Source organism: Corythoichthys intestinalis, chromosome 3 (genome assembly GCF_030265065.1).
Source record: "Corythoichthys intestinalis isolate RoL2023-P3 chromosome 3, ASM3026506v1, whole genome shotgun sequence".
In the NCBI taxonomy this organism is placed as follows: domain Eukaryota; kingdom Metazoa; phylum Chordata; class Actinopteri; order Syngnathiformes; family Syngnathidae; genus Corythoichthys; species Corythoichthys intestinalis.
In genome coordinates, this window is record NC_080397.1 from 16,897,402 (window position 1) to 16,923,336 (window position 25,935).

A 25,935-nucleotide genomic window follows, 5' to 3' on the forward strand; every position below is an offset into this window, starting at 1 on the left:
TCTCAACACACACCAATTCCACCCCCCCCATCCCCACCCACACACACACACACCGGACAATCGTCTTGAGGGGCCTGCAAAAGTGTGGAGGGGCCCGAAAATAATTGTCGCCTAGCACTCTTTGTTGGCCAGTCCACTAGGACTAGCTCATTGCACCCGGGCCCTGTACACATTTGTTCTGCCACTGAGTCTATGTATGAAATCTATTCACCTTGATATATTTAAAAACTAGCCTAATCGTTTCATGTAATGAATAATGCCCATTACCTAAGATGGAGTCCAGTTTACTTGAGAGAAGTGTGACAGTCCAGAAAACCAAATCAGTTGTTATCCTCCATTTCCAGTTAGTACACGGACCAGAACTTTGCCGATACGTACCATTTCGGAAACCTATAATAAGAGAATTGCAAGGACTTGATTGGCCTTCACTGGATGTCAATTGCTGGACCTTCAGCTGCTGAGAGCTACAGAAAGTTTCAATAGAACGTTTTCACTTGAGTGCAATGCTGCAAATACAAAGTCAGTGGATGACACCATAACAAGAAATAAGTTGATGATGACTGGAAGAGACCGACTTGTATAACCATGCTGTTGCCACTTTTAAGACCTACAATTCAAAAACAGGTGCTTTGCATCAAGTCTCACGTGTCACATGTTGAATCCTCTGTTGGCACCTGCTGCCTGGTAGATACGGTTATTATTATTTCATTAATCTCCCCATCTGCTCTGTGCTCATTAGTATTGCATTGCTAATTTATTTAAGCTGTAGGTAGGGCGTGTGTGAGATGGATTCAGCTGTCACAGCGTTGTGGTGCTGCCGTTAGTGATGGCGCCTGTCGTAGGGCTGATGTATGCTCAGGGGCCAGCAGGCCAAGGCTCAGGGGCTGGCTGCCTCTGCTGCTCTGATAGACGGCTGGCAAGCAGATCATTAAGAGTGCCCACTCATGTCTGCAAAGTGGAAGGGAAAGACCACGGCTTTGTTACAGCGTGTTGTTGCTTGATGGCTACAACGATGAAATGGATACAATGTAGTGTAACAGCAACATTGAAAATGTCATAAAACCATTTTTTTTTGTCTTTTGAAAACTAAATATTTTTTTAAGAGAACTTTATTCCGAAAAAGTATATTTTTTCTCTGTCTTTTCACTTACGCCAAATTTTAAGACAATATTGAAGATTTTAGATCTAAAAATTTAGATTGTTCTTGGTAATGAGTGGTGGCATACTTAAACAAGCATACTGTAGTGTTTGAGCAGTCTCCCAAAAAGTCCAATGTTAATGGTTTTAAAGGGTATGCCAACCCCTGGGGAAATGTTAATATTCCATCGTTTATCCTAAAATGCATGCCTTTTGTATTCATATCATGCCACTTCGTGTAATTACACACAAGAAAATGAGAGAAATTTGGATCGATTGTCAAGCTAAAACGACCGGCGCCCGAGATCTGGCAGATTGTGTGCGTGACGTCATTACAAGTGAAGAGAGTGCCACCGGCCACTAGGGGGGGGCAGCGCCTGTCTGCATCAATATACGTAATTCCTTCTAGTGAGGGGAGAATTAGGGGTGTTTTGAGCTGTTTATGCTGTTGCATTGTGTTCGTCCTGCACATATTCCAGGTTCCCTCATGAAGAAACACCCCTCGTTATCAATAAAAGAGAATTCAGAATTGACAGTGAGGGGTTGTTTCTTCAACAAGAAAAAGACTCAGTGCTTTAATACTGAATGGCGGCGATGATGGCAGACAATTTCTAGTTTCAGCGACGAATCCGACGTAGAAGGACGTAACGAATGTTCATCTAATGGTGACGAGGAGAGTTACGAAGCTTTAATTGATGTTTTAGGTTACCAATTTGAGCCCAAGCGAACGCCAATGCAGCGTAATGAAACGGTCATTGAGGGGAGCAATGACACTGATGAAACATCGGCAGCAGATCATGTGGGAAACACTGAATGATTTGTTTTGCATTTCTTTTTGTGAAGCTGATATACTGTGACCGCAAAATAATGTATTGTATTATTACATAATTACTATAATTATCATTTATTGCGCTATCATAGCTTTTCGCTCTGCCAACAGACACAAATATGAATGGGATCAGAGGATTTGTTCTATATATTTTACGAGCGATAATTTATACATGTGTCCAGTCCTGTATCCAATGCGTGATATTTTTTTATTATAAAAGAGTACTCACTCTGGCCATTTCGAGCTTGGCTGCTCCCCTCCTTTGCTTAGCCTTAGCCTCCTTTGCCAGTCATCGTCCTCTTTCTTGATGTCTCGGGACATTTAGGTGGCTGCGCGTGTATGGCTTTGAGCAGCAATCTTTTAGCAAAACCCGATTTCACTTGTCCATAGTTCGAGAAGCTTTCAGGTGGAAAATGTGCACCACAGAAAACCGTGCCGGAGGCTGGGTCTAGAAAATTAGCCCTCTTTGCACGGACGAACTTTACCCATTGTCTGCGTCGTCCAGCTTTTTTTTTTTTCGCGTTCGGGAACTCATGGATACTATATTCCGATAAATAGCTATTTGTACACCACATAGCACAGCAGTTTTGAACCATTTTAGTGATGTTTTGGTCAAACAAACCCGAACGCTACTCTCTCGTCGATAAAAAACACTGACTTCTTGACTCTTGACTTCTATTGGAGCTTCGGACTGGTGCAATCTGTAAAATCACGTTTGGTGTCGCATTGTTATGCTGCCGATGATTGTAAACTTTTATCGCAATGTTTGATTTTTGCCTCAGCTACCGGTGCTAGCTGTCAGTGAGGTAAGCCGCGCTAGGCATGGTGGGATATGTAGTTTTGAAATGCTGCATTTGGAAACATGCTGGTTAAATTGTCTGTTTATTTCGGGTATCGTTTGCGTGTAATCAAGAACATTGAATGAAAATAACAATTGAGTGGGAATAACAACTTACCAACGACAATTGTAGTGGTAGTCTTGAGAAATGAGCTTTTTGTTGAAGCTGGATTTACTACAGAAGATGTATTATTTAGAACATTGTTTCAGATTATTTATTTGTACAGTAAGAATTGAAAAGACAGCTATTATTTTGTTCAAGGATTCAAGGATTCGCCAATAATGAAGAGGCATTTTTTTTTTTTAATCATTACCGTAATTTCCCGAATATAAGGAACTATACTATAATGCGCACCCCAAATTTACTTGTAAAATCTAGGGAAAATTATTGTACCCGTTTATAAGCGCACCCTAATTTTAGCACCAATAAATAGAAGAATACAAGAAAACAAAGCTCGTGTACAGATACAGAAATGTCATTTTACTGACTGGTGAAAGACAGCACAAGCATAGCACATTGGTAGTTCAAAACATTACCATAAACTGACAATATTTACGGTAATAATATGATTTGACAACTTCTCCAACTTACCAGAATCTAGGAGAAAACAAAACAGATGTGACTTTTCTTTTAAAGGCTGCTGTATAACTTGCTCTTTTCATCATGATGAATAAATGTTTCTTCCATGGATTGATACGGTAAAATGAAAGTGAGAACGTAAGTCGGAAATCCGTGAGAGCTCATCGCTGTCAACACGACAGTAACAATAGGCACTATTGTTATATGGGTTTGAGTTTCCCGAGGGACAGATATAGTTGACGGAACCAGGAAGTCTGTGTGCTTACGTTTTTTATGGTCCGAGTTGCGGAGCTGCAATAAACGTTGACTCAAATGAGTTCAAGAAACTAAATCCTGTGCTTTATGAAGAGTGAAAAAAGCAGAATTTAACACAGACGAAATCATTCGGCCGATTAGCGTGAAGTATTACCGAAACAAAATGGTGACGTCACGTACCGTAATGGTCGGCAACGGGTCGCCGCATACGTTTCTTCAACACAACGTGACTGTGTCAATAAAAAAAAAAAAATCGGTTTATATATATCCGTGTATAGTATATTTCTGTCTCCATCCACTAGTATATTTCTGTCTTCATCCATGTACCCGTTTATAATGTGCACCATGATTTTACAAGTTGATTTTGGGGGGGGGGGGAGTGCGCGTTATATTCGGGAAATGACGGTATTTAATTTTAGTGTTTTTTGCGTTATTTTCGGAAAAACAAAGCCTGTTAGGTAACCTCTGCGAATTTGAATTTGTGTCTTTGGTTATATAGCTATTATATTTTTATAAAACTGAATGTTTCTATCCAAACGGATGAGGCACACTTTAAATATATTGAAGTGATAAGGCATCCATGAGTGAACTTCAAGTAAAATTTAAGTATCTTGAGGCCCGGGCCGAGTGTCCTCTTTTTTGGAAATTAAAATATGGTCACTCTCGTCTTAACCTTTGTCTTGTGTTCCAAATCTGCCCATATTTTTGCTAGTGCATCAAATTTGCTCTGGGATTTAACTCATCCGGAAAATACTTAAATCTTTGCAGCATATTGTTTTCAGATCAAGACTGACCTGTTTTCAAGTTTGTATACATAAAAAGCACTTTTGGTTTTTGCATACCCAAACTTTGACCCGAACAGAATACAAGGGTTTAAGGAGCTAAATAAATTAACCAAAATTAAATCAATGACAGTTGAGCTCAAATTTAAAGCTAAACACACATAACAGGGAAAAATAGAGAGGCACTTTGACAGAGCAGCCTTCCACCTAAGAAGCCAACATATTTCTGACCTCTGTGACCTTTGACCCTTTCTCCTCTCATCATATCACCTCCCCGACAAATTTGAGTTAAATAGCCTAACCCATTATCAAGTTATGTCAAAATTTCATTTGTGATCTCTGTGACTTGACCATTGAACTCATTAACGCCTAAATTCAGAAAAATCTGCTTACAAACATTTCCTGCAATTTTGGTAATAATCCCAGTATTTGCTTTTGAGTTATCTTGAATACGAACATACAGACAGACCTATCAGACACATATCGTGCACTAAAATATAAAATACATTTCATTTAACACCTACTAGCTTAATACTAATATGCAGAGGTGAACACCTTTGGATAAAACTGCAAGAAAACACCCATTTTAACAAAATTGTGGAAGTAATCGGGATTGAGAATCAAGAAAAAAAAAATATTTGCACTGAATGAAGTTGTTTATATAAGCATAAACCTGGATGTTTCTGGGCAAGATCGCTGCCAGACCCTCTCCGTTACAATGAATTGGACGTTTATTGCCGTTAATGGTAGTGAATAAGTTAAGGGGCAGTTATATATTGCACTATTCATAAAACACCAATTTCTCTGTTTCGCAGTTTCTGCATCAAGTGTGTTTGTATGAATTAGCCTGTTAATTTCCTTCTGTGTGCAGCACATTTAACGTATTCATCAAGGTTAGTCTTACCGTTTACTAATTAATACGCGCATACTTTTAACAGATGAAACAGTAGCTGCATACATACATTTACATTTATTTGCATTTCCTGTCTAAATTGCGGTACATGTGTATTATATAGAAGACCGGTAAGAAAAAAAAAACCTCCACTTTTAATATTACACTAGCATTCCGTGAACTGTTCGATCTTAAGATACATCACTTTCTGGAGGGGAATTGATTACCGATTTAGTCTGATTAATTTAAAATCAAACATTCCTTATCGGTTGGTTAAAGATTCACTATTAGTTCATTCATTAAGCACTAGTATGAGATATGCAATTATGTGTTTGTTGTCTCCTAAACTGTTTTGAAAATCAAATGAATTCACATGAAAATGGGATAAACCGATCACACATTCACCACCGGTATTCTTTCATCCGTCTGGATTGATATTGAGTTAACAAGGTCTTCTTAGGTAAAAGGGACATACCATGGTTGAATTAAGTAAACATTTTCCAGTGCAGACACCACACAGCTATTCCTCGGTCTTTTTTCAGTCCCCCTGGACAGTTGGGGAGACATTGCTGGCTTGGTGTTGCTTTTGAAGCCCATTGTTTTATCAGCTGGACAAGATGTGCTTGACTTTTTTTCATTGGGTCATTTTTCGCTAGCATACATCCTTCTGTGGTGAATTCTTCTCACAGCTCTGATCAGTGGCAGGTTTTTCACAAGATGAACACTTGATTTGCATGCCTGCATGTCAGTCCTGGTAATTAAATGCGCCGACACCCTTGTGAAGTGCTAAGCTTCCTCTCACTGCGAGTTGACACACTTCAACAAAATGGCTGACTCTGGGTAGGGCGGTAACATGACTAACCCATATCTATTTGTTGACCTTGTCTGTTGTCCTAAATAGTTCAGTCACATACAGTGGAGAGAACAAGTATTTGATACACAGTCAATGGGAAAACCCATTGGCAGTGTATCAAATACTTGTTCTCCCCACTGTAATAGTTACCCAGCAACTGTTCCGTGAGTAGCTAAAAGTCATTTTTTTGGCACTCGTGAGGAATAGACGACCAACGGCCCCTACAATGTATAAGCAGGAGAACTAGCTTCCACCCACTTCATGGACAATGACAACTACTAGCACGACATAAAATCAAAGATTGTTCAAACTGACGGTTTCGAAATGAAACCAAAATGATCACATTACAACAAATTAAATAACAGGCAACACTTGACACAACATTTGACAGTGGGGTTATAAGACTTCATAGGACTGTCATAATTATGACATGACACTGTCATTAGCGTTAATGAATGCTTATGACAAATTTGACATCTGACTGGATTACTGAAAAGGAAGTGACTCAAGAATGTCCCTAAATGAATAGGAAGTGACTTGTAAATTCCCACAAAAGAATGGCTGTGAATGCTCAGGTTTCAATACAATTGAAGGTCTCCTGGCATCAGTGGAAGCCATTGAGCTAACTTAGACACTATTCTAATGGAAGATTTTGGTAGCAACCTGTTGGTTCCTTTTTTAAACAGTGACACCTTTTTAAAACTATATATCGATTCTTGGTGGGAGCATATCGATAACCTTTTGGGTTACAAAGTATCGTGATTTATCACCATCTTGATACATTATTTTACCCCTTATTTATATACTACATTTATTTCTACACCATGTCCCTATGTATTTTTGTCACTCGACGGCACTACATGTCCAATCATTAGGACTGGGATGGCTGGCACCCCTTCTCAATCTTAAAGGCTTTGACGTCTACTGCTGTCAAAGGCAGAGCCAATGTGGTAATAATGCACCCTGAAATGCATTTTGCACCACGTACGGTTATTAGATCTACGCTCCGCATTATATTGATCTGTTGCCCAAGGCCTTTTAAGCCAAGGTATGATTCTTAAATTGAGCAAAATAAGGAGACAAACAAGCTGCTTCAACAAGAAGGATCAATATTTTGTTCCGGGAAGCCGTATCTAGCATTCACGTGCATGTGGCCTGTAGCCTACAAATAAGTTTTTAAAAGCCTAAAATGCTGGTTCAAAGTTGGCAGTAGTGCTGACAAGAAATGACATAGTCTGGTTGTCTTGTACTGATCACAAACTTGTAAGTGAAACCAAAAATTGCAATCAAGCATGTTGCATTTTGCCTGGATAAAACACTAAGATAGGAATGAAATGTAACGTCTCAATTGAAAGAAATTGGTTGTTGGTTCTATCCAACAGAGAGTACAGAAATTTGTCTTTTGAACATTCGGCATTTTATCTTGTCTGCCTGCACTACTTTGTTTGTTCCAGTTGTACATCCAGTTTTGTACTTTCTTCAATATGACAAACGCTCCTCTGTGCGTCTTCACTCAGAATGCTCTGGACCACTGGGCATGGAAGGCGGCATAATCTCCAACCAGCAGATAACAGCCTCGTCCACCCACCGGGCTTTATTTGGCTTGCAGAAGTGGTACCCGTACTTTGCACGCCTGAACAAGAAAGGTCTGGTGAACGCGTGGACTGCAGCTGAAAATGACAGATGGCCGTGGATTCAGGTAAACACACATTTCACTTGGCCTATTGAAGTCCTGTAATCGATGAGTCAACAAAGAACAAACAGTTTGTTTGATTGCTGATGTTAAAAAAAAGTGTTTATCAGTTTTAATGTTAAAAATTCTGATTGACGGACAGTTAGTCACTACGGAGATACATAGATGATTTATTCTTCCAGTAGGGAAAATTGGATACATAAACAACATTATGCAAATTCAGGTAAAGTATCAGGTTGGGCTGTTGGCTTACACGTGCTGTCACTATCCAGATTTACTATGCTCAGTTCCGACATACGAATCATAAATCAATGTGGTGGTAAACTGAGAGGGCGCTTCATTAGCTACCCTCTTTTAGTGACTGTAAAGTGGTATAAGCGAAGCGCTTTTGCAAAACATTACTTGACTGATGGATTCAGATGGTTTTTAACTTATGGGACTGGTCTTGATCCTTTTAGACGATAGGGCCGCAACGATTAATCAACTAGTGGATTATCAAATTGACAACTATTTTTGAATTGACTAATTGCTATGCCATTGACGTCCATTTATGTCGATTCTATTAATTTTAATGTGCTTCGATTCCATTGACGGATATGTAATTTGATGCCATTGACGCCCATGTACGTCAAAATAGGTCAAATGTCAAAAATCAGGAAGTGACCCCTAAATGCCCTATAATCAACAGGAAGTGGCTCCATAACACCCCAAAATCAACTAAGTTTCTCCAGAAATGGGAGTTAATATTTGTTAAGAGACACTAGCTACGTTTTCCTACGTTTTCAGGGTGTTTCCATTAAAGGAAACATGTGAGGTCACCTGGTTGGTCGCCTCAGTGTTGCATTGCTTCTTTTTGCAGATGATAGTTAGATAGTTCAGTTGGTTTCATCAAGCTGTGACCTTCAACTCTCAATGGAACGGTTTGAAGCCGAGTGTGAAGTGGTCGGGATGAGAATAAGCACCTCCAAATCCGAGACCATGGTCCTCTTTTGGGAAAAGGTGGTATGCCCTCTCCAGGTCAGGGATGAGGTCCTTCCCCAGGTGGAGGAGTTCAAGTATCTTGGGGTTTTGTTCATGAGTGACACAAAAATGGAATGGGAAATTGACAGGCAGATGGGTGCTGTGTCTGCAGTGATGCGGACTCTGCATCGGTCCCACGTGGTGAAGAGGGAACTGAGCGGAAAAGCGAAGCTATCTGTTTACTGGTCGATCTACGTTCCTCCCCTCACCTATTGTCAAGAGCTGTTGGTCATGACCGAAACAACAAGATCCCGGATATAAGCGGCCGAAATTAGTTTCCTTCGTAGGGTGCCTGGGCCTTCCTTCAGAGATAAGGTGAGAAGCTTGTCGAGTCCAGTTGCTGTTCCCCCGCATTGAGAGGAGCCAGACGAGGTGGTTTGGGCATCTGATAAGGATGTTTCTGGTGCGCACTACTGGTGAAGTGTTCCTGGCATGTCCCACTGGGAGGAGGCCGCAGGGCTTTTAAAATATTTGAAAGTAATGAATGAAAATGGAAATTAACAGCAATTATTATCTTGTTTATTTCTTTCGAATGTGTATAGATTTTTATTCATGTATTATAAACGTAAATGTTCTGTTTTCTGCAAATATCTCCTTTTGCTTTGGAAACCAAAGGTAAAGTTGCATAAGATAGTTAGATACTATTGATTTTCCAACTTTTCTCAGCACAGTTTTTAGTTCCAATACAGATTTACAGTTAAAATATAAAACCCTGAGCAGTGGGGCGGGGAAAAAAAAGAATCTGCGATCTAAGAATCTAAGAATCTGGGTGGATTCTTTTTTTTTTTTTTTTTCCAAATAATACATTAAATAAAATAAAGTGAAACAATAGTGTACAGTTGTACCTCGACACACGATTGCTTCGACACACGATCTTTTCAACAGCCGACGTAAAATTTCACTCACCATTCATTTCTACATACGACGGCCTGCTTGAAATATGACGACATGACAGCACTGCAGACGGATGCACGGTGGATTTTCTTGCGTGTGCACACCTTGTATGGAGAAAAAGCGCAATCAGGATAAATTTGGATTGAAACGGCTGTTTTTGGATTGGAAAAACAAAAAAGGATCCTCAGCACCCCCTCTGTTTGGAGGGACTTCCAGCGCCCCTGTCCCAGGCCATGTCTACACGTTGCATGGTATTTGTCAAAAATAATAACTTTTTCAACGGTTTGGCCTGTCATCCACACGCACATTTAAATGACTGTTCTTAAAAACTCCGTCCAAAGTGAAGATGTGCGAATTATGCGTTTGTTGCGCCATCATGTGGACTAGGAGTGGGAACCTCTTAGTACCTCATGATACGATATGATTTGCGATACAAAGCTCATGATAACGATGATCTGACGATATGGTGATACGATTATCGAGCCATTGGTCAGGAAATCATTCTAGGATATTCTACAAACAACTAATAAACAGAAAAAACAAGCTTCTGTTGTGAATTGGAATGAGTTTATCACAAGTAGACGTCCAATCCATTTGAAATGGGAGGGTGGCAGCAATGAACATTCGTTCATTCGCTGCCATCCCTCCCTTTTCAAACGGATTGAACGTCTATGGCCATCAGTAACAGCCAATGCCAGGCAATGAGGTCATTTTGGGCTATTTAAGGTCATTTACCTGTTGATTTTCAGTTACTATTTGTTGATTTTGGGGTATTTTATGGGTCACTTCCTGTTCATTTTGTGTTATAGAACAGGAAGTTACCTGAGAATCACCCAAATGAATAGGCAGTGACTCAAACTCAACAAGAAATGACCTAAAAATGCCCTAAAATGAACAGCAAGTAACCTATAAATGCGGCAAAAATCTGACACAATGACTGTGAATGCTCTGGTTTCGAATGAACGAACGTTCCCAGTCTAAATGGATGGGGTGTCGAGCACCGTCAAGGCAGCCTTAGAGTTAACTGAGACACTATTATGGTGGAAGATTTTGGTAGCAACTTGTTGTTGTTGTTTTTTTTTTTTTTAAGACATTGACGTCTTTTTAAAATGATATCTCGATTCTTGCAGGAGCATATCGATAACCTTTTGGGATACAAAGTATCACGATATATCACCATTTCGATATTTTGTCACACCCCTAATGTGGACACTAATAGCCGAAGATTTAACCACGGAAACGTCACTGACTGTGACAAACTGTCCCTACGTCACACATGAGACCAATGTTTACATTTGGAGTAAATTAGACGGATGCATTTTGCTTTCATTTATTTACAAACATTTGCGGTGCTTCATATTGTAGAACACATGCGAAGGGTGGGAGTATTATGGACAATTATTTTTCGTGCATTGTTATGAATGTACTTATAAATACAGTAAATGAATGTGGTTTGCTTTGGAAGCTTTTTTTTTTCCTACGTACTGGTGTAGACGTAATTAATTTTTCCGGACGTATTAGGGCAGGATCCTCTGTTTAAATTTTAAAAAATAAATAAAAAAAAAAGTGCTGGTATACACATGGCCCCAGATTAATAAAACATTAAATCCCTTAGTATTTACAGTATACTGTATATTAAAAGACTAGTTGACCAGTCACAAAGATAATCAGTAATCAATCGACTATCAAAATAAACTTTTGCGGCAGCTGTACTGGAGATCATGTGATTTTACCGAACAACTTGTACAGTTTTGTAATGTCTGTAATGTCAAGAGCAATTTGATGCTTGTATTAAAATGGCAGCATTAACAGTCATTCTTCCTTTATCATTCAAAATGTTTGACGTCAGCTTAACTATTCACAATTCATGTCCTTATATATACCCCAGAGTGCTTGACAGACCCTGTCATCAAAAACGATCTTATGAAATGAGCCCATATGCGATAATTATCTTCTTTCCTTTTGCTGTGAATGAGTCTGCCATTGTGCTACAAAATCAGTTATCGGTAATGAACAATGACACATATTGATGATATCAATTTTAGGGACAAATACAGAATAGTGGCCCTGAGGCTATTGCAATAAGGAAATGTTGATGTACTGTATGTCACAAGTAATAATGATAATATCAATTGATTTATACTTAAATGAACTATCCATCTGTTCTTTCATTTTCTAGTGCTGTTGTGCTATTCCAGATTGACTTAAATTTTGAGTGAGCAAACTCATTTGCTCCCGTTTTTTAAAAATTGGTATTATTTTTATTTAACCTTAGTTTATCCAGGAAAAAGTTGTTGAGATTAAAATCTCTTTTACCAGAGAGTCCTAGCCAAGACGGGCAACAGCACAGAGCTGCACAAACACAATTAAAAACAAAGCACAAAAAAAAGAGTTCACAAATTTATAATTAAAAAAACAAAACAAAATCAATCATAGCATTTACAGCCAAATGTACTTGCTTCCAAGTCTTTCAGAAGAGCCTTAAAAGCATCAAGTGACACAATAGAATGTAATTTTATGTGGTCATTGCAGCTCATTCCATGCAGAAGGGGCAGCATTGGGGCACCAATTGTCATTGACAGGGACAGACATCCAATCTACCGTATTTGAATTGTCTTGGGGGGGCTGGCTGTGACCTCTCTCGATTCAAATGAATTGGACGTCTATTACTGTCAATGTCACTGAAACATGATCATTCACTGCCAGTCTCTATTAGAAGAAAAAAAGCAGACTTACATTTACGGTAAAATACTGTCAGCTGTTTACCCGGTTAAAAAAAAAAAAACATGAAAACCATAACCATTTACTGTGAAATAAAAACTAACTAAGACCTACTGTTTAAAAAAGTATATTTTATCTGTTGTTTTGCCAGCAAATACCTGTTAAAAGTATGTATGTCCAGGTTATAAATCCACATTATCTCTCTGGCAGCTGAGCGCTCTGACGACAGAGCTAACAACCAAGTCTAATTTCAACTGCAGGTACGCTTTTCTAAATTCTCAGGGAAGAAGTTTTTTTTTTTTAATTTTCTATTCACACTTGGTCCAAATGGTCTTCAGTTTCTAGTCAGCATGCTTCCCTGTCAAAATTATATGGTGTGGGTTCAAATCCTGATTGGAGAGGGGGAAGAACAACATAAATACTGCGGTGATATCATGACCGGTTACAAATTGATCATAGTATAAAATCTTATTCCATTTTATATTTTTACTACTACCTTGATTTTCAGTTTAAAAAAAAATCTACGTAAATGTACCGTAAAATTTACTGTTACTGAAGCACCATTTCGTTTTTACTGTTTACTGTATATTTTACAGTTTTCCCGTAATTTTCTGGCAAAGACAGTTGCTTGTATTGTATGATAAATTTAAGTGTTTTTTTTTGTTTTGTTGGTTTAAAGGGACTATACTTTTCTCGTGACTGCCACCCCTGGCCTAAAGCATAACTGCAGCCTGTGTTAAGCTCGTGCAGGGTGCATGCTTTGTACGAGCACGAACAGAAAGCAACGAGGGTTTAGCGGCCTGTCAGATCAGCAGCAGAAATGTAAAAACAGCAAATTGTTTGTTTACTGTTAGTTGCAAGTCTTAAGGGGGTTAGAAATTGAACTAAACAACAACAAATAACTCATCAAATTAACAACTATATTGATTGTCGAATAGAGACATTGCTGACCTAAATATTGTCCAAATCCTTTTGTACAAATAACAGTACAATGATACACAAATAATTATTGAAAATTAAATTAAAAAAAAACTAAAGGAGAAGTAAAGAATATGGTGTTGAATTTCTTTCTCTTTTTTTTTTATTTGAAAAAAGGATACCAGTAAATATTCTCGTTTTAATTTCAAATGTTCACTCTTGTTTCAAAATGTATTTACCTATTTCGATAAGTTAAAAAAAATAAATAAAGTAAAATAAAAAAAATTTTAAAAAATGAAAGAAAAATCTGTATTCTCTATTTTTAAAGGTGCTACTGTATATGGAGTTTGTCATTTTTTTAATTGTGACTGCCACTTACGGCCTAAAACGTAATTGCAGCCTGTAGGTCGCACCCGCAATTTTGGGTGAAAGTTTTGGTCAAAAAATTCTGACCGCTCTATATTAGTGGCTTTTTCTGGTATGTTGTTGGATTTAATGTGTTTAACATATTATCAGGTGTTATGTCTTACCCCGAATTCACACCGCCTGCGGCTACAACACGATTGCGTGACAGCTACGAAACATCGCAGGTCAGTTTCTACTGGCTGTGTTTGATCTACAAATGTCTGCGGCAATCAGACAGAGGAAATCACTGGAGCTCTCACGAGAATGCGCCAATTCAGGTACAATATGTACTATATACGTCCCAACGTCAAACACTTGAAAATAAATAATGGGTAATAAGTGCAACATTTGTTTGTTTTGTTGTTTCATCACGACACGAATAATAAAATATAAATTATCGACTGAATTTGTCTTTTTTCTGCATGAGGACATTACAAGCTCATGAAAAAAAGTAAATAAATATTTTATCTGTTCATTTTAATGAAAACTATGAAAAGAAATAAAATAGCTTGACATAACATTTCACCTCGATGTGATCCTTGTTGACAAATGTGCTTTATTTTGAAAAGAAACCGGTGGTTTTATTTTGTATCAGTGCTAAATGTCCTTTCCAGCATGGTGGTATTGTTTTAACTTCATGCGGTCCGGCTACGCTGTCCGGAAAAAATAGACTTCTGCATCAAGCCTACGATTACCTGCGGCACGACGTCGATGATTCCGCAGGCGGTGGAAATTGTCATATTGATTAGTATGCTTGCGAATACCTACAATGTTGTGAACGCAGACAATCTTGTCGCAGCCGCATGCGGTGTGAATTACCCTTTAACTAATTCACTCCCAGCTATTTTCACCGGAGCAAGGCCCTTCGCTCCCGGCCGTTTTAATGTATTTTGACTGATTTTGCAAGCCGCAAAGAAAATTCTGTTCTATTGCTATATAAACATGGAACCCACCAAAAGAAAGATTAGACTCTCTTCTTTCAGCAGAAAAAAAAAAAGTTCATATCATCTTCCATTCTTTAGAAATCAGCATTAGAAAATTTTCCAATTTTCCAATTTCTGATGAAAATACAGAGAAATTGAGCTTTTTGTAAAAGCATACATTTCAAACATAACTTTGACTTTAACACAGCCTTTTTTCGCTTTTGTGACATCCCAAACATCTGAATAATGTTTCCGTTCTATGAAATAACATAAATAAAAAGACAAATAGAGCTTTTGATCGCAAAGTAACAATTTATTTACACATAACAAAACTATTGAACTGTTGAACTATTTGCGCACATAACAACAGGGAAGGTGCTCCCGGTTGAATGAGGTGGCTCCCTGTAATCTGATGAGTCCGCATAAAGATGGGTCTCATTTTTTTCATCATCTTCATCGTTGGTTTCAACCTCGGGCTCAGGAGGAACGCAACGTGAGCGACGCAGAACGCGTGTGGAACCTGACACTGATCTGGCCGTCACCGTCTGTCTCATCAAGATAGATTTTTTTGAATCATTCTTTGACGATGGTTTCGTTTTCTTTTCAAAACACTCCTCCAGTGTCGTTTGCCTTTTTTCCCCGATCGTTCTCCACATTTTTCTCAAATTCTCACGCGTCTTCACAAGATCCCTCCAACTTCCGTTTCCTGACTATTTTCTTCACTTCCTTTCTTGGCCCGGGATGAGTTCTTACAAAACGCGCTACTGCCCTCCAGTGGCCAGTTTTATTGCTTTAAAATGAGTTTTGAGCATTGCTCATTGCAGTTCAGGTGCGACAGAACCTAGAGATGCCTTTTGTAAAAAAAAAAAAAAAAAGTAAAATACGTATAAATACGTTGTTGGGACCCTGAAACAATTTAAAATAGAACGTATTTATACGTTTTTGGGAGCAAATGAGTTAAAGATGCTACATACGCGCAACTGCTACTAGGGATGGGAATCGAAATCCGATTCCAATGCGGAACCGGTTCCGAGTGTTTCGAGGCCTCAACATCACAATGAAAAAGCCTTAACGATCCCTTTAACAATTCCTAAAGACACGTATTGCGTCGTGACGTGTCTTGTTGTCCAGACGCATCAAACTAGCATGGCGCCAAGAACCACTCGCTCCAAAGTTTGACTACACTTCACCAGGAAAGAGTGTGAAAATGAAAGGTTACGACGGGTAAGCACGAGCATTGCAGCCATAAACATAACAATGACAGCATGTAGGTTCAAACGCTCGAAAGTGTGTCTTCACTTCACGAGGAAAAATTACAACAAAGCGACTTGCAGTCATTGCAAGGTGGCGATAACTGCATCGGGAGGGAATACGACTGCGCTGTCCTCACAGAGAGGCTAAGGCTCAGTCCTGGCTATACAGCTAGCTAAACTCCCAAATGACGATGCAGAAGACGTTGGTGTAATTTGCTGACTTTATTCAACCATCACTTGAAGAGTGAAACTAAGAATAGAAATGAAACAAATCAATTTCGTCCCCAATAACAAACAGGTTTGCATCAACGTAAATCAGCGATGATTAGCTGCTAATAACAGTATAGCAAATGGTTAGCATGCGTTCGCTAGCATTAGCACATCGTTCAAACCACTACACAACTGGATTTAAGTGTCCGATCGCGAGTGGAAACACAACAACAACAACACAAAAGATGATACATACAGGCGTTGCTTCTGTAGATATTAACATTAACAAAGAACGTAGGCTCGTAGAAGTGTTTCCCTCTCTCACTAACTCGCTCACTCGCTTGGATGCGGGATTTCTTCTTCGGGTGTAAGCGCGCTCTTCTTCATGTGAGCGCATTCTTCTTCGCGTGAGGAAGCGCAAGGGCGCCCCCACTTGAGCGTGTAAGCGCCACAAAAACTAACAGGCATGCATTTCAATGTAATGGTAAATAATACACGTTAACCCAGCAGTACCCAAACTGCGGCCCGCGGCCCAAATACGGCCCGCCTCCACATTTGGTCCGGCCATTTTGATTTTTTTTTTTTTTTTTTTCTCAATCGTGTTATTTCCTGGCCTTTTCCTTGAAGAATTCAGAGAGGGTTATTTGGCTATTATCTATTTAATTAATAGTGTTTTTATTATTAATTATTATTATTATTATATTATATTATTATTTTTATTTTGTTTACTTTCATTCCGTGAAGAATCCAGAAAGGGTTATTTGATTGTGGCTTTCTGAAAAACAATAATTTTTTACATGTATGCACTTCTGCAATCGTCACACTTTTTCTGTTACAAACTGACCCCGGCCCCTCATCAGAGAAGTGAAAAGTTATGTGGCCCTCACAGGAAAAAGTTTGGGGACCCCTGCTTTAACACATATTGCCAAAGGCAGAACAACAACCTATCTGCTAATATATACCAATATTTTTTATTTCTATTAGATAAATGTTTCAGTAAAATGTTACACATTCTTGTGTATTTGCCACTTATTGCCACAGTTAACATTGAGGCTTTGGGCCTCTTTTGATCTCGTTGTGAGTTTGTAAGGTTGTGACTTCTGATTAAACAAACTCGATGCCAATCAAAACGTTTGTTCTTCTTTTTCCCAAAATTAGAATCGATAAGAGAATCGATAAAGAATCGAATCGTTAAGCAATATCGATAATGGAATCGGAATCGTAAAAATCCTATCAATTCCCATCCCTAACTGCTACCTCTGGCCTAAAACGTAACTGCAACCTGTTTTAAGCTTGTGCTTGTACAAGCGCTAACATAAAGCAACGAGCTTTTGGCCCATGAAATAAGCACCAGAAAAGTAAAAACAGCAGACATGAATTTTTTACTGTTAGTAGCAAGTCTGAAGTGGGTTAGAAAAGTGTTTTTGCAAGCAGACGCATTCGCAGGCGCACCTTCGCCCACACCGTTCAACCTGAAAACTCTTGAAGGGAAGAAGAAAGGCTTTTTGCAGCAGTCTCAGTTAAAATGTCAGGGCTTTGTGTACTCATCAGGGCATTGGCAGGGGAAGCATGCATTAAGTCGAAAAGTATTTTCAGTTAACACTAAAAATTCCTTTAGTACCTCTCAAGTGTGTATAATCCCATTATTTCAAGAAACAACTAAGGGTTCATCAATGCCACGTAGATTTCTTCTTTTTAAGGAAATGATTCAAATGCAAATTTAGCAAAAGACGAGTTGCTTGGCACAAGTAAAGGTTGAAGTGAACAAAACATTAAGCATTCAGGCATTTGTTTGGCCTTAATGATGTCATGAGGGATGTTGAGCAGGATGCTGCAGGCATTGTGTGTTTCTACATGTGGGTTCAGATAATTGGGACATGAGGAGAGACGTACAGTTATATCAGTGGTTTGGGATTTTTCCAGGCATGCTTTTGTATTATTAAACCGTATGTTTGCATGGCTGTAATGTGACAGCCGGTAATAGTCACAATGACAACCTTGCCTGTGAAAAGATCAGATTCTTCCGGCTATTGGAATGTCTTTTTTTTTTTTTTTGGTGCAGTGAGCATCTTTGGGAGCTCGTCAGTCGAGCTTTTTCTTCTGAACCTCAACAAATGAATCACAAACGTAACAGACTTTGAATAATACATCACAGCACTGCCAACAAGCTTCCATGCATTCTATTTGTTTGTGTTGGTTCATGCACTTGTTTCTCTTCGCACATCTGTGCTGGGTGAGTGTCATTTCTTTTTCTTAGCCGCCTTTTCCTACAAGTCGCTCGCACATAAAAATGCATTTGAACACTCTAGGGAAATATACTGCAAGCCTGACCAATATCAGCAAAATACGGTGCCACTTTTAGAGCCTGGAATGAAAAAGGCCAAATCACCTGTGAAAGTTCATGCATAATTGAAAAGATGTGAAACATTTAAGTCGTTGGCGGCCATTGACGGCGCTAGCTGTCCAATCCATCTTGACTGGGAGAGGAATGTTCATTCGCCCTCTTTCAGTCGAAAAGGATTGGATGTCTAGCGGCGTAAGTGGCATTGGAAGATGAGCACTCACAGCCAATCCTCGTAGTTTAAATGAGTTGGACATCTATTGTTGTCAGTGGTAGGCAATCAGTTAATTTTGCATCACTTCCATGTACTTTAATTGTAAGATACTTATGTGTAAGGGTGTTACAAAAATATTGAAAGGGTGATACATCGTGATATCTTGTATCCCAAAAGGTTAACAATATGATCCTGGCAAGAATCAATATATTGTTTTAAAAAAGTGTCACTGTTTAAAAAAGGAACCAACAGGTTGCTACCAAAATCTTCCATTATAATAGTGTCTACATTAGTTCACTGGCTGCCTTTGATGGCGCCAGACATCCAAATCATATTGACTGGATCGGACGTCTATTGCCGTCAATGGCACTCAAGTATTTTGTGGGCATTTATAGGTCACTTCCTGTTAATTTTAGGGAATTTGCAGTTTATTTCCTGTAATTTTGACTCACTTGCTATTCATTTTAGGACATGCTTGAGTCACCTTCTTTTCACTTCTTTTTACATGATAGTATCATGTATAAACGTGATATGTATCATGTACAAACATAAGTATGTGAAAAATGTGGTAGTTGTCCTGTAAAAAACATGATTCTATCGTGTAAAAATGTGATACTGTCATGTAAAAACGTGATGTTATCATGTAAAACCGTGATACTATCATGTAAAAACGTGATAACTATCATGTAAAAACATTACAGCTATCACGTAAAAACGTGATGATTATCATGTGAAAACATGATAACTATGTAAAAATGTCATTACTACCATCATGTAAAAATGTGATAGTATCATGTAAAAACGTGATACTTTCATGTAAAAATGTGATAAGTATCATGTAAAACATGAAAGCTATCATGTATAAACTTGATACTACTTTCATGTAATAATGTGATAACTATCTTGGAAAAACGTGATAATTATCTTGTAAAAACGTGATAACTATCATGTAAAACATGGAAGCTATCATGTAAAAACGTAATTATCAACTAAAAACGTGCTAACTATGTAAAAATGTGAATAACTTTAATGTAAAAGTGTGATACTACCATGTAAAAACGTGATAACTATCATGTAAAAACGGGATAACTACCTTGTAAAAATGTGATAAATATCTTGTAAAAACATAAAACAATGTAAAAACGTGAACGTATCGTGAACAGGACAAAGTGTGTGCATGCCCCCTACACCCTAACTTGCTCGAGTCCTGATACAAAATTATAAAAAATCATGCTCTGAGTACCGATACTGGCCCTTGCTACATGGCTACCAAGTTTCATTATGATGGAAGTTAGTGTCCACAACTACTTCTACTACTACTTGAGGGGTGAGTTGACAGGCCTTCAGCCTTAAAAATGACATAGGAAATTATTTTAATAGGGTGACGACATGAGAAACATAACATATACACTCTTTAGATTAATTGTTACTCACTGTGAGCCTTTTCCTTAAAACTAGGTCACACCATCTAAGTTTGTAGACCAACGTCTCAGCAGGGTGCTTCCAAGGGTTCCTCACTCAAACAAATATATGCATTACTATTAGTGTCAGAGGTGTGTTCCTGAGTGCTCATTAAAAATGTGAAGGATCACCCCAATTACCTTGGCAGTGGCCTTTTAGTAACAGAGCTTCTAATTAGTGAAAGAAGTATATGTCTCTGTGGAGGGGAAGTGAGAGGAGAAATGCCCTGAATGGGAAAGAGTGGGTCACTGCAGCTCTAAGTAGTGTCCTTATATATAATTAACTTTATAAGTTGCTTTAGGTTTGTAGGAATGAAAAGTGTTTTATTGAATCCTGGCTGCTAAGCTAACCCTAAAACTGCAAGAAATCCATGCAACAATAGAACCATTGTAGCTCACAGTATCTTAACTGCAGTCACAGTGTAGAAATGGCTGGTGATAAGGGAATAAAATGGATGGACAATGTGGATTCAACACGATGGACTTTTATATAAAATTTCTCTTGGAAATATGTTTAATGCAATGGTAATGTTTGGTCTGAACATGATCCAATATTGTGAATAGAATCTTAGAAATAAAAATAGTTTGGAAAAAAACATAATTGATAGGTGCTATATATGTAAATGTATACATGTACATACATTACATTTTTACATGATACTTATCACGTTTTTACATAATACAGTAAGTCACTTTTTTACTCCCGACTGCCAGCTCTGGCCTAAAGCGTAAGTGCAGTCTGTGTTAAGATGCATGGCAAGACTTTCTCACTAAATTTGGTGACTCTCCAAAGCTTCTTAGCGACTTTTTCTTTTTGTCAAAAGTGACTAGTGACAAGTTGCCTTTATTTTTCTGGTCCATTAATTAGGCAATGTTAAAAAAAAAGTTAGGGTTGGGGTTCATCTGTATAGGCATTTAGGGTGTTTTTTAACTCTCCTTTTTTCTTATCCCACGACATTATTCCTCTCTTCTACTGAGTCCATTACAATTAAATGGAAATTGCCAATTATGCAAATTAGGTGATTATTTCATCTAGCAACTTCTAGCGACTTTTAGGACAGCCAATAACTACTTTCCCGATTAGGGAGTTCGCAACAGTGGCGAGAATGCTTGTATGAGCACAAACATGTAGAAACCAGCGTTTGGCCCATCAAATCAGCACCAGAAAAATAAAAACAGTAAGGGACCGTTTACACAACAATAGCAAATGGGGTGACAACGCAAAAACTTTTCCAGAGAACCCTATCATTTACACGGCGACAGCGTTTTGGGGGGCTGAAAATTCAAAAATTTGACAACGCCTTCCAATGTGGTAACTTCAAAAACGCTTACCCTTTTTGTTGACAACGCAAAAGTGAGTTTTAGGTGACAACGGACATCCGTACTCCGGAACAGTATGTGACTATAATGCTCCAATATATTTGTCAGTGAAGAGACTATATGACATGAGTGCATGCGGACATTCCGACAGTGTATGAAAACATGTTTTCACGTAGTAACCTTGTACGCTGCGTTCAAGATTATTCAAGAATCTAGTCAACTATTCACTACTCTAATTGTGACCTGATGCACTTTGCCATGTTGTTATTTGACCAGGACAAAAGAGGAAACAGAAGAACGGAAGGTGTTGGGACACCCCTCTGTTATTGAAAGCGTTGGTACGCTCCGTCAGACACGGGAGTTAGGACGCTGAAGTAATGCATTCTCATTGGAGGTGGGAATCTTGGGGCACCTAACGATTCGATTACAATTACGATTCAGAGGCTACGATTCGATTATGAATCAATTATTGATTCGCCCCCACCCCACCCAGGAATTAGCTGCTTTTAATGTTTCGACTTTAGTTACAAAAATTGTACACAAATCCTCTTAGGCTTAAATAAACTACTATTTCAGTATCAAGTTAATAGTTCAAAACTGTAAATAAAAATCTCAAGTTCCTATTCTGTATCAGTAGCTTTAAGCTACATTCAATTAATTTAATGTGAATCAATCGTTAAAGTTGTTAAAATTGCTCCTGTTATTCCATAATTTCCCTTCTGTCTACTTTCAACATGTGAAAGTTTTAAAACCGTTTCATCGTTTAACGATAGATTCAAGTCAAGATTTTGGTGGTTTAGGAGTGTTTTTTTTTTTTTTCCCCAAATTTTTTTTATTGAATTTTCATACATTAATGGGATCGGTACAGGCAAAACACAACAAGGGTAGAAACACATAAATGATAGTTGACGGTAGATAAGGTTTTGATAACACAAAGTAAGCTTCTTTCCAATAAGGTCAAGATGAGGGTACCTTCCCGGCACGATCAAGACAGCAGACGTTCTTATTCACACACACACACACACACAAAAACACACACACACACACACACACAATATATATAAAATATATATATATATATATATATATATATATATATATATATATATATATATATATATATATATAAATTTAAAAAAATAAATACATATAATAAAGAAAGAAAGAATGGGAGGGGGTGTTAGTAGCTCAATGGTTTTCAGCTTCAATAGGTATGGAATCTATGTAGAGTAGAAAGGGTTGCCAGATTCTATCAAAGGTTTGGAGGGAACCCTTTAAGGAAAGTCTTAATTTTTTCAAGTCTCAGGTTTTGCAGGATTTCTTAGATCCATTTATTGTGTGTAGGTGGGGATGAGTGAGTCCACTTAAGGAGAATTTTCTTGATGGTTTGGACAAAGCGGGTGAGGAAGATGTTCCAAAAATTGCCGTTAGGGGGTCGGGATTCAGCTTAGTGCAAAGCACTTTTCCTAAAGTGTCAAATACAGTTTGCCAAAAGACAACTAGTTTGGGGCATGACCAAAACATAGGTATATGATTTGCTGGTGAGAGTTTACATCTATTACATGCATCAGATCTTCCCGGGAAAATTTTGGTCAACCTCGCATTTGTAAAATGAGCCCTGTGGAGAATTTTGCACTGTAAGAGTTGATGTCTGGAACAAATTGATGAAGAACAAGAACAAGAACAAGATGAAGCATGTTGTTCCATTGTTCATCAGATGTATTAATGTTGAGGTCTTGGTTCCACGCTGTTCTAAGAGTATTTAAAAAAGTTGGACTGATTTTAAAAATTAAACCATATAAAGTAGACAATGTGTTGGTTTAAGTACAAGAAAGGCATCCATCGGCGTTTCAGGTGGGCGATTTGGAAAATGAGGAAAAGTTTTTGAACAAAATGTTGTATCTGAAAGTAACGGAATAAATGAGAGCTTGGAAGAGTAAACCTCTTTGACAAGTCAGCAAATGAGAGAAATATGCCATCAATATAAAAATCGTCAAGAATTTGCAGGCCCTTTTTCGACCACGAGTCGAAGGCTAGGTCGGAACACTCCGGAAGAAATAAGTGATTTTGGCTAACCGGGGCTAGTCTTGATCCAATATGCAGTCCAAACTGTTCTCTGAATTGCCTCCATATTTTTAAAGTCTCGAGGACCATAAAATTTTGAGATATATCTTTAATGGGAAAAGGTAACTGTGCGCATACCACCGACCTCAATGAAAAATGTGCGGATGATAATTTCATACATCCCCAGAGAGGTCGGTTGTTTGCTACGCCTGTATTCCACTAAAGGATTTTGCTAATACTACTAGCCCAGTAGTATCGTCGGAAGTCTGGTAAAGCCAGACCTCCGAGAGATTTGGGGAGCTGGAGAGTTGATCTTTTAATCCGAGCTTGTTTACCCCCCCCATAGGAAAGAGTTAATGATCTGATCAAGTGTAGTGAAGAAAGATTTGCGTATAACTAAGGGAATATGTTGGAATACGTAAAGAAAACGAGGTAGTATTGTCATTTTAATGAGGTTGACCCGACCAAGTAATGACAAAGGGAGTGTGGACCACTTAGTTAAATCTAGTTTACAACGGTCAAGAAGGGGTTTGAAGTTTTAGAAAATAGTTCAGACAGGGATTTTGTCACAATTATGCCAATATATTTCGGCCCATTGTTAGTTTTCTTAAAAGGAGAAAGAGATTGAGGAAGGTTTTCAGCAGGTAAATTAAGAGGGAGGTATTCACTCTTGTGTAAATTAATCTTATACCCTGACAATTTACTAAACTGTTCCAGAATGACCAAAATAGGGGGGAGAGAGACAACTGGGTTGGATATGTAGAGCAACAAGTCATCTGCATATAATGATAGTTTGTTGGAGAGGCCAAATCGACAAATCCCTTTAAATTTCTCTTCCTCACGGAGCCACAGGGCTAAAGGTTCGACCGCTAGCGCGAACAAGGACGGGGAGAGTGGGCATCCTTGACGAGTGCCACGAAACATGGGGAACGGTTTGGATTTGAGTCCATTAATATTAAGGCTCGCTACTGGGGATCTGTATAGGAGTTTAATCCACGATACAAAATTCGAGTTAAAACCAAATTTTTCCAAAATAAAAAACAGGTAGCCCCACTCCACCCTGTCAAAGGCCTTCTCAGCATCTAATGATAAAATCATTTCAGCAGTTTCAGAATCTTTGCAGGAAGCAATAACATTGCCTAGTATTATCAAAAGAATGACGCCCTGTAATAAAACCGGTTTGATCTGGGTTTATTAGTGTCGGCAAAACCTTCTGAAGTCGAATAGTGAGTACTTTGGACAATATTTTAAAATCGACATTGAGAAGAGAAATTGGTCGGTAACTGCTACAAAGAAGAGGGTCTTTGTCTTTTTTAAGCAAAAGTATCAATGATGCCTCCGAGAACGTAGAAGGAAGGTGTTTCCTTTTAAAAGCTTCATTGAATACCCTCACTAGTATAGGGGCCAGTTTGGCGGAAAAGGTTTTGAAGAACTCAGTAGAGTTGCCGTCTGGTCCCTGCGATTTCGAACTTTGTAGTGCACTCATGGCAGCTTGTACCTCAGATAGTGTTACTAAGGCTCCTAGATCGGGCGAATTATCAATGTTTACTTGAGGGTATGTTAAAAAGTCTAGAGGACTGGGGTTTGGCCAAATAAAAGTTGTTTTTTCTGAGGTATAAAGCAATGAGTAATTATAAGAAAATGCATCACAAATTTCCTTAGGGTCTGACGTCACTGTCACTGTTGATTTAGGAGTATTTTAGATAAAAGTTAATTAGGTTCGCTAGGGAGTTTCGCTACAACAGCCTTCCAGAGAAGTCTACTGCTTTAAGATGGCGGCTGTTTACTAACGCCGGCAAGTCTGTCATTTCGCATCTAGTTTTCTATACAAATGCTAACGCCACCGAGTCTGTCATTTCGCATCTAGCTCTTTATACATGTGATATCTACCGTAGCATTATGTGGACGTAGTTTGTAGTGGCTGTCGGCCGCAGTCAGGTATTATTGTTTTTTTTTTATCTAGCGGCATGAGATGAGCCATACCCGTGGAGAGTTGAGTTGAGCTTGATGTTTACTCTCGGTGCGTTCCTCATTGCGTCCCGAAGACTGTGCTGATTGTGTTTTAGTTCCGCTTGACTTGGCATATTTCAATAATCGGAATTTGGATGTTTGTAAATCGTTCTTGAATCTTCTACGGCCGAATCTTTGAATAATCTAAGAATCGGAAATTTCGCACACCTGTAATTCTAATGCTTCCTTTTTTTGTTTTTCTTTTTTTGTGCTGCACCTACACACCTACACTGCATACTACATCGGCAAATTGGAGTTTCATGCACAGTTTTGCCCACAAATAATGGTCATGAATTAAAATAACGGCAATTTGAGATAATTTA

At 38.5% G+C, this 25,935-nt stretch overlaps 1 protein-coding gene across 1 annotated transcript in view; it reads left to right on the top strand.

Moving 5' to 3' along the window:
* The window catches only part of LOC130913247 (EGF-like repeat and discoidin I-like domain-containing protein 3), a 223,279-nt gene that overhangs the window by 117,947 nt on the left and 79,397 nt on the right, over positions 1-25,935 (top strand). Inside the window, exon 4 of the mRNA XM_057831709.1 lies at positions 7,684-7,865. Coding sequence (XP_057687692.1) covers positions 7,684-7,865 — 182 coding nt within the window. The remainder of the gene's footprint in view (positions 1-7,683; positions 7,866-25,935) is intronic.